The sequence below is a fragment of the Chanodichthys erythropterus genome, chromosome 12, assembly GCF_024489055.1.
Source record: "Chanodichthys erythropterus isolate Z2021 chromosome 12, ASM2448905v1, whole genome shotgun sequence".
In the NCBI taxonomy this organism is placed as follows: domain Eukaryota; kingdom Metazoa; phylum Chordata; class Actinopteri; order Cypriniformes; family Xenocyprididae; genus Chanodichthys; species Chanodichthys erythropterus.
This window is the reverse complement of record NC_090232.1, coordinates 38,368,713-38,378,773: the sequence shown is the minus strand read 5'-3', so window position 1 is coordinate 38,378,773 and position 10,061 is coordinate 38,368,713. Positions and strand designations below refer to the sequence as shown.

Below are 10,061 nucleotides of genomic sequence, written 5' to 3'. Positions count from 1 at the left end.
GAAATGTGCTGTTAACGATAGGAGAAAGTTTAAAACAATACCGAGTGTAAGAGAAGGAATGATACATTTATATAACATTTCTGAAAATAAAAGTTTAATATCTTTTAAAACAGCTGCTCATTTAATTTGCACATTTGTCAAACCCAGCTTTTCATGATCTAACACTTTTAAACCTGGATGCATTTGACCTTGAACTTAGACACTGGCAGCTGCATTTTTTTAGGTTCCCATTTAAACAAAAACAAAATCTCCACATGACCCCTAAAACGTTTTAAAATAGATTACACTTGCACACTTTGTCCATACATGATCATCTTAATGATCACCTATGTCCTGCTGCACGTGCATTGCAAAACCAGACGTGAGAAATAACAGCCCACAAAGCCTGACGAAGTCTCACGTTTAATTGCAGCTTGGCATTTTATTCCTCTCTTTGTTTTTAGCTTCTAATGTTCTGAGTAAGCATGAATCTTTTTGTTTGTTTGTTTGTCGATAGCATTTTGACATCACAAGTACAAACTGTAGCCATATTGACACTTATTACTCATTGTATTTTTGTTGGTCCTGTGTTTTCAGATTGCGAAACGAGGACCGTGTATGTGCGGCTGTGTGGGCGCGCGCCTCGCGTGAGTGCGTGTGCGCGCGCTCTGTGCGGGGCCTGTCGGTACTGTAGCAGCACAGAATGGTTTGTGAGTTATAACGGGGGTGCAGGCCGTACTGTGCTGCGGCAGGAACGACAGGACAGACGCACACTTAGATTCAAACGGGTGAAAAGGACAGAAGAAAGGTGAAGTAGGCAAAAACAACAGCAGCAGCAGCAATACTACGTGTGCCAGCGAGTCTCCTGAACTTGGCCGTGTGACTGCTGGCTGCCTGGCTGTAGCAGCACGTAAATATTGGAGTCAAAGCACTAGCGAATCCTCCAGTATTGACCGTGCTGCTGGAGTTAGGCGGGCCGTTTACCGTCTGCGGGGGCCTCTGTGCTTCGGGTTCCCTCATCTCGTCAGGAAAGCACAAGAAGACTAACGACTGGCTAATAACATGCTGTCCAAATGCCGGTGTCTTTATTCTTTTATTCGTTTTAATGCTTTTATTCTCTGGGAACCGATGACATGAAATTTGATAAAACATCAAACAAGCTGTATAATTGTTAATGTAATTTAATTTCAAATGGGTCAGATGCTTCTGTAAAAGTGATTTGATAATTTATGTACATGGAAAAATGCAATGAGAGGAAAATGCAATTAAAAACATTAAAATCACAATTGCATCAAGCCAGATTAATTGTACAGAGCCGCGCTACGCGCCACTTGTGCAGTGCAATGTATGACACATGATTTCTCACAACAATTTTTAACAAACAATATCTATGCTACACTATAATCAGCAGTTCCTGGCTGTTCTGGACGAATCGCATTGTTGAAAACAGTTATAAATGTGTATTATACAGTGTTGAGCATCATCCCGTCAGTAAATGTACCTTCCATCTTTATTTTCACATTATGAATAACGCAGCATCGCCATCTTCTGGGAACTTTAAATGGCTTGAAGTTTTCAGATCGCCCCTGTTCAGAGAAGGGGTACTGACAGCATCACTAGGTAGATCATCCTATTTTGCCACTTTTCTCTGATTCTTGTGTTTGTTTCCCTCTGTAAGGGTCGTTAATATAAAGTTAAAACGCTTGATTTTCTCCTCAGGCGACACTTCGAAGTCGTGTCCACCATCAGGCCAAGATTAAGAAATGTTTGCGTTCATCTGGATCAGTTGCACAGAAGACTGTCAAATAAGCAAATGAAAGATGACAATGCGTTGTAAGAAATGCTAATGTAAACTTTTGAGGGCACTTCAACTCGAAACACAAAGTTGACCTAGTTGCCTTTATGTACGACTGGACAAAAATCGCATAGCCGCGCCTGCCCTGAATACATTTTAGCCCAAATTGAATTAACTCTATTCAGAAGTGAGTTTAAAACACTATTAACTCCAATATCTGGCCACACTAACACTCGCTAATTTGAATGTACCTGAAACTGCATTTATATGGCAGCTATTGCTCTGTCATCCATCTCAAACATGGACTTTTTGGATTGTTCAGAACATGTAGCTTTTCTTTCCTCAGATAAATTTCTCAAAAAGAAACTGATTATGTTGGACGACGAAGCGAAGCTCCGGGACATCACGTTTTTGACGACAGTTGTTCCTGCTCAATAATAATATTAATAATAAACGAACATTACAATAAATGTTTAATACCAGCATCATAATTACTAAAACAAACAAAAAATACTTTCCCTGTAACGTCTGTGAGCGACTGGCTAACAGCTAAGCTAATTTAAAATCGTATGTGGCGTTCGAGCGTTGAATATCTGCTTGACAGTTTAGCAGTGAATATATTCAGAAACGTAGAAAGTTTAAACAGACCTCCTAGTACTATTATACATCCACTTATAGTACATAGTAGTATAAGTCTTTTTAATGGTTACTTGTATTAAAGACGCATAATCACTTTTTTCGTTCGTAAAAATCAATGGAAATCTGTACAAGGGAAAAAAGTTACTTGTGTGGAGCTGCACCCTAAAACTAACTGATAAGGAATTAAAATAAATCTAAAAGCGTTTTATTCTGTTGTCCACTTATGGTTATGTAACCTATATGTTTTAATAGGCTACTGAAAAACTTGAGGATGAAGGCACTGGTACTGTCAAATGTGATGTCTTCCATATCATCTGAATTCAGAGTCGAAACGAGATGCTCTTGTTTTACAGATTGAGTCCTGCAGCTTCTACTGTACATCGGATTACATAATAAAAAAACAGGTACGAGTGAAATCAATGAAACTGTCGAATGGCACGCATCACAGACATATGCGAACCGATTAAAAATGAGAGAAAATAGGGCAGAAACCACGTCACTTTCTTCTGCTCTTACGTCACTCCCTTCTCATGTCACTGAGGTTATTCTTTCCCTAGGCTGAGCCTGAGCTTCACTACTGTACTTCAGAATGCGCACTGAACGATTTCTGAAGCGGAAATTCATAGTGCACCCCAAAGGGCTGCACAACTTTTTCTTTCTTTCTGAATAAGCTATTCTTGGCAGGTAAGGCGAGATCCTAGCCGGTAATTTCCACAGAAACCTCATTTGGAGAGTCACAGCTGAGCAACGCGCAGGTTTATGGTGAAATCTGATTGGGCAGTTCTGAAAATAACGGTTTTGTTGTCATTCAAAAAAAAAAAAAAAAAAAAAAAACGAAGGCACGCAGATAAGTGCGCTCACGTCGGTTCAGCGTCTCGTTGCTGTTTCTAACTACTTTATGCCGTGTTGTTTATGCGAAAGCACACAATAACATTACCTCATATGTCATCACCTGCACCTAAAATTCACAATATGTCGATTCGGTAAAGTTATCACAAGTCAATACCCACTAAAAAAGTAATTAAAATGTTCTCTCGTTATTACAAGATGGTATTTATTTATGAATTATTAAACTAGCGTAAGCTAAATCAGAATTAAAAAAAAAAAAAAAACAGGTCGACCATGATAAAATATTGTGACTACTTTACCTTTTTTGGTCCGTTTACCTCGTCATCTGCTTAGTCACCCCAAAGGACAACACCGACAAATAATTAGTTTGTACATTAATGTAATAATCCCATGAAAAGTAGGGATGTTGGGTAAAACAGTTCCACCGCATAACTGCGAACACATCACGCGCTCTTTTATTGGATAGAAACCGCGCGCGCCAGTTACCAGGGTACTCTGCAAACGCAATCATGGCGCTTGTTGCTGTGCAGATTTCAACACTGGCGAACTTCAAAAACAACAAACAAAAGTTAATATCGAAGTTAAGTATTACACAAGTATCGAGCAAAGTTTTATCGTCAAAATATTAAACTAAACCGGTCTTTGATGTGGGAGCGAAAAATATATGAGCACAAGTAAATATATATTTTCGTTTTTGAAAGAAGTTGGTCATATATAGATACCCCCTTACTTTTGAGCGGTAAGGTTGTTGCTATGCAAAGCTTCACGGCTGTAACTGAGTGGCAGAGAGCAGGTTAAAAGCTTTTAAGGTCACATCGATCCCGATCCTTCAAATTTGCGCTGTCTCGCACATTCAGCGTGCACGCGCACACACATAATAGCCATACTTGTACACATAATGCAATAAAGGTCTAACCAGTAAGTGTGTTGTATCAAACTTCATTCCTTTTACCTATGGGCTGGTAGTTGACAAATTACTGCAAACATGGTGTCTCCCAAAGAAAACAATGTCAAAATTTCTTGATTTATGTTTCGTTTGGTAACAATTCCGGTTTCCAGTCGTATGGATTTAGATTTAGATGTCATCATTTATTCACTCTCATTCCCAACTTTATTTCACTCAAAAGTAAATGACCGTTTTGGTTGTTTTTCATAGTTATGAACATGATGCGGTGAAAGTGAATGTCAGCCCATAACATTCTGCCCAACAACTCTATTTGTGTTTCGCGGAAGAAAGAAAGTCATACGGGTTTGTCACAATACGAGGGTGAGTTAATGCTGACAGGATTTTCGGGATTTTTTATTTTTTTTTGGCTGAGTTATCTCTAATAGTTGGTCACTAGAGGTCGCCGTTGAACTATCCTGGAAGTAATATATATATTAAAAAAAAGCATGTAAGAAAAAAAACTTCCTCTTCCCACGTCATATCCTGTTAGCTTAGCATATAGGGGGAATAAAAATGACCTCCGTTGATTTGTAGCACAAATAACCCCGTTTGACACTTAAATAGAGTATAACCATCTTATTTAACTCTGGGTATTGTTGTGAGAGAAATAGCATTATGGCGTCTTTATTTTCATGCTGTTTGGGCTGTTGCGGAGACAATAACAGTGGCCACGTAACACTAAAGGAAATGCCCACGGTTCAGCTGGACACTCATCACATGGGTGAGTGATGCGATTTGACTTTTCAGACACATTATAATGACGGAAAAGAGTTCGAGTCTCGAATTATGACTTTTTGAAGCACTTGTCCTTCAAAAAAAGTGCCTGTCTCCATACATTAAAGTGTTACGATCATTTCAGTCTATCAGACATGACAGATAACAGTGAATCTTTGAGTTTGGCATCTGTAATGACAATATACGAGTAGATAATTCACTGTGATTCACAGTTGCTGTGGAGAAAGACAGGGGACTTAATAAAGTACTGTCACCAGCAGTAGTAGAATGGCACACAAAAATCTAGCATGAAGAAGAGCACAGGCATGATGCATAAACTGTAGTAATCAGTTTTGTTCTCTGTCATGCTAAGTCTCTGAAAATAGATTATTCTCATGAAATTTCAGGTACTGATGTTGTCATTGTAAAGAGTGGAAGACGTATATGTGGAACTGGTGGGTGCATTGCAAACGCCCCTCTCCATCAAAACAAAAGCTACTTTGAATTCAAGATTCAGTCTACAGGTAAAACATGTTTGCAAGCATTTACTGTATGTTAGACGAATCAATTAGTCATTAGGTGTGACTGCAGTGAACTTTGCCCCTTGCAGGTGTGTGGGGAGTAGGAGTGGCAACTAAGAAAGCGAATCTAAACCAGATCCCTATGGGTAGAGACCCGCACAGCCTTGTGCTCAGGCATGATGGCACGGTGTACCACAACAATGAAGAAAAGAACCGATTACCTGCTAACAGCTTACCACAGGAAGGAGATATTGTGGTGAGTCTTAGCCGCAGCAGTGCTCATGTCAAATTAATATGGGATTTGTTGTTGGTAAATAAATCTATTTGTGTGTGTGCTTCCATTATCGACTGTGATTTAATTTCTATTTTGGTATGTCACCAGCAGTACAGTTACTTCAAGGATTAGTTCACTCCAGAATGAAATTTTCCTGATAATTTACAAACCCCCATGTCATCCAAGATGTTCATGTTTTTTTTTTCCTCAGTCGAAAAGAAATTATGGTTTTTGAGGAAAACATATAGGCTCTGTCCCAAATGGCACACTCCGGCCTTGTGGACTTCCTCAGAGTCCAACTTTGGTGACGTCATGTAATGCAGACCTATGGGGCCCTTGGCGCGAGTCCACGAGGGCGCATTGAGAGGTATTTTTGGGACAGACTCGATCGTCACGCCGGAAATAACGTTCTGGTTTTTTTTGACAGGAGCTGCAGTTTCAGGGAATATGCTGCCTATTGTTGTTGTTGTACATCACAAATATCGAGAAGCATCGAGAATAGGTTTCTTTTGCAAAGTATGATCTCCATGTCAACTACACAGCCTGCTTTTGCTTATGCCACCTGGGCATTAGACAATATATACATGCTTATTTAAATAATGTATACAGTTGTAATAATACATAATGTTCCATTTGAACTAAGATTACAATTGTAACGCATAATAAACATATGCGTGAGTTTCAGATGAATTTACAGGTTTAAATATAAATACTATGTTTACATATGACTCTGTAAAGCCCTGACATTCGGTTCTATTTATTTAATGAATCATAATGCGATCGTATTATTCAACGAGCTATTATGATGACCATGTTTGTATAAACTGTAGGTAACAACTGGTAAAATGTACACCTAAGTCATAAAAACCGTAATGATATCTACACTTAAATATTTTCTTCTCAGCCATGTCATCAATTGCTCTTGAGAGAAATCTTCTCCCATCCGTAGTCTGATTGGCATTTCGCAAGGATTCCTGGGTAGTTAAAGTGTGCGAAGCCTGCATCTATGCGGGCTTCACGGAAGACCGCTTCATGGGTAAAAAGGAGGTGCTGCTGAGCACACTTCAGAGCGTTAAAATGCTGAATGGGACGGCCTACGGACTCGTAGACTCGGCGAGCACGTGCAATTCAAGTCCACGAGACCGAAAGTCCACATGAAGTACGTCATTTGGGACAGGGCCAAAGTGTCCATATAGTGGACTTCAATGGGGACCAATGGGTTGAAGGTCCAAATTGCAGTTTCGGCGCAGCTTTAAAGGGCTCTCTACACGATCCCAGCTAAGGAATAAGGGTCTTGTCTAGCAAAACACTCATTCATTTAAAAAAAAAAAAAAAAGTATATACTTTTTAACCACAAAGGCTCATCTTGCACTGCTCTGCGATGTGCAACACATTACATAATCACATTGGAAAGGTCATGCGTGACGTAGGTGGAAGTACCAAGCAAGTGTCTCCAAAGCGAATGTGCAAAGACTTAGTCAAACGACCTTTAGAAAAAAAGGTAAAACAATGATGTCGGATGATATTGAAGTTGGAGGAGAAAATGTGATGGAGTTTTTCGCGCTACCGCGGTACTTCCGCGTGACCTTTCCAACGTGATTACGTAATGCGTGGCGCATCGCAGAGCAGTGCCAGATGAGCAAAGTATATACATTTTCATTTGTTGTTTTTTTGTTTTGTTTTGTTTTGTTTTGTTTTGTTTTGTTTTTTTTTTAGAAAAATTGCAGATCGTTTTGCTAGGTAAGAGCCTTATTCCTCGGCTGGAATTGTGTAGAGCCCTTTGAAGCTGCACTGAAACTGAAATTTGAACCTTCAACCCGTTGGTCCCCACTGAAGTCCACTATATGGAGAAAAATCCTGGAATGTTTTCCTCAAAAACCTTAATTTCTTCTTGAATGAAGAAAGAAATACATAAACATCTTGGATCACATGGGGGTGAGTAAATTATCAGGAAATTGTAATTCAGGAGTGAACTAATCCTTTAAGATTCCAGAAGTTGGTCAAGAACATTAAAAATCAAGCCGAACAGGAAAAATCGCCTACTTACTAATCCGATTTTTTTTTTTTTAGCCTTGTTGTGTTTATAGTCGTGCAAACTGTTCTAACAAAAACTTTTAGAGAAAATGCTTTTTAAATAAAGACTGAAAGAGTTGTCGGAAGCTTATTGATTGAGATGTTGAAGTTATGCGATCGAAGTGTAGTTCCTTTATAGCCTACTATAGCTTTTTACTTCTGGGGATTGTATTTAGGCTTCAAGGTTCATAAAAGTTGTTCATTTGTGAAGATTATCATGGTGAATGTGTAAGAATCATAAACTTTAATTGGACACAGCATGTTTTCTGCAGTAATCCAAAAGCCAATAAAAAAAAACTTTTTTCAGGAACCAGGGTGATGCAAACTTCCTGTTTGAAAGCAAATGCATGTAAATGGCCCTATTCCTGTGTGTGTAATAACTTTGTTTCTAATTTGTTTGTGTGAATGTAGGGTGTTACGTATGACCATGTGGAGCTGAATTTGTACTTAAACGGAAAGAATATGAACTGTCCTGCATCAGGCATTAGAGGAACTGTTTATCCTGTAGTTTATGGTGAGTATTTTGGTGCATTATACCAAAAATGCTGAACGTTAATATACTCTGCTGTAAATATATTGAAGACATAACCTTACAACATTTTTTGTATTGGAAAAGGTCTGCATTTTCAAAAATTATCTTTTTTTGCAGCTCTTGGTTTTGTGTATATACGTTGAAAAGGTTGAGTTTGTTTATATAAAGAGTTCAAATAGAGACAATTATTTTTCCCAATTATCAGCCAATTGGTAATTCTTAGGCAATGCAATATTTTTAAGTATATATATATATTTTTTTAACATGTTATTTTTTGTAAATAACACACTTTGTCTTGTTCCTCACAGTGGACGATAGTGCAATATTGGATTGTCAGTTTAGTGACTTCTACCATACTCCTCCACAAGGCTACCAGAAGATTCTTTTCGAGCAACAGATCTTCTAAAGTTCATGACGTGTTGTATATACACTAAGGATATGTATTCCACAGCCGGGATCTCGAGTGCTATGGTTATGAATGATTTCTAAATATTGTGTGTCTCATTTGAACTCATGTCATCTGTGATTTTGACTTGTGTAAATCATCTGGCCACTTCTACTCAGTTTAAAAAGTCATCCTATGTTTTTCAGCTGAACTCGGTGAGTGATATCAGATGCACACTTATCTGTGCACTGATCTCAAAATGTTTATTCAGAACACACATCTTTAATTTGCACTTCGTCAAACACTGTACGTTTACTCATGTATTAACAGTGCACTATTGTGAACATGGATTATTGTTTTATGGCTGGTTTGAATACAGTCACAAATTAAAGATGACAATCAAAGCTTTATACTTTATGCATTTCAAGAGAACAAAGTGATGCTGACTTAAGATGCTGATACTAACTCAAAATACTGTCAAAGCTCTTTTCTGATTTCATATTGTTGTCTGTCTGATGTTTAATCTGCAGCCCATATACATAATGATTTCGAGCTCTTCAAAAAATATACATTTTGTTCTTCTTCCATGATATGTTGCTTTTGATATACATTGTCTTATATCATTTTTAAAGTTTGTGAACAGCATTTAGTGACTAATATATTAAGAAAATTTGACATGCAAGAGGATAGTAAGTGTAAAGTTCATTTACATATTTAAAATTTTTACCTAGGGTCAAATGATATCTGACTGTATGTGTTTGTTAATTATGGTTTGTTGCAATTAAATTACAAAATTGTCTTAATAAACGAAAGAATATTGAATATGATGTTCTTTTTGTATGTTCGACAGGTCTTATTTGGGTCTTGTGTCTTTTAGTAATAAAGGTTTTGCTTTTGTCACCTGTGCATACAGACGTTATCTGTTGTATATATCGTAATTTAAGATTTAAATGTTCCTGTTTATTATTAAACTAAATTTCAACTGAACGTCATGTCACTGGCTTGTCTACGGCGCACTGTACTGCGCGGTGACGCATCTTTACGCACGTTCTTGGCGGGCGTAAAGATGCTGAGTGAACTTGCGCAATCTCCAGTCTACGCACAATGACGCAAATCTACTGTACGGGTCCAATGAAACACATCGCCTTAACTCCAATACTGTTGCACTGTAAAATCAAAGCTTACTTTTCCCTGAAGCCCTTAATGAAGTGGCGTAAAATGGTGATGTGCATCCATAAGACCTGTTTTTTGTCATTAAAAAAAAAAAAAACTTTACTAGACGGGACCCCGTGTCCCATCTTCTCCGCATCACTCCGGTTCTACGTAAATACACCGTCATCTACTCCCCCGTAGT

At 38.2% G+C, this 10,061-nt stretch overlaps 1 protein-coding gene across 1 annotated transcript; it reads left to right on the top strand.

Moving 5' to 3' along the window:
* The first annotated feature begins 4,690 nt into the window (after positions 1-4,690).
* Positions 4,691-9,586, top strand: spryd7a (SPRY domain containing 7a). Its single transcript, XM_067403979.1, has 5 exons — positions 4,691-4,929; positions 5,330-5,446; positions 5,533-5,699; positions 8,202-8,304; positions 8,631-9,586. The coding sequence occupies exons 1-5, from the start codon at positions 4,824-4,826 to the stop codon at positions 8,726-8,728; spliced, it is 591 nt and encodes a 196-aa protein (XP_067260080.1). The 5' UTR covers positions 4,691-4,823; the 3' UTR covers positions 8,729-9,586.
* Positions 9,587-10,061: the final 475 nt, after the last annotated feature.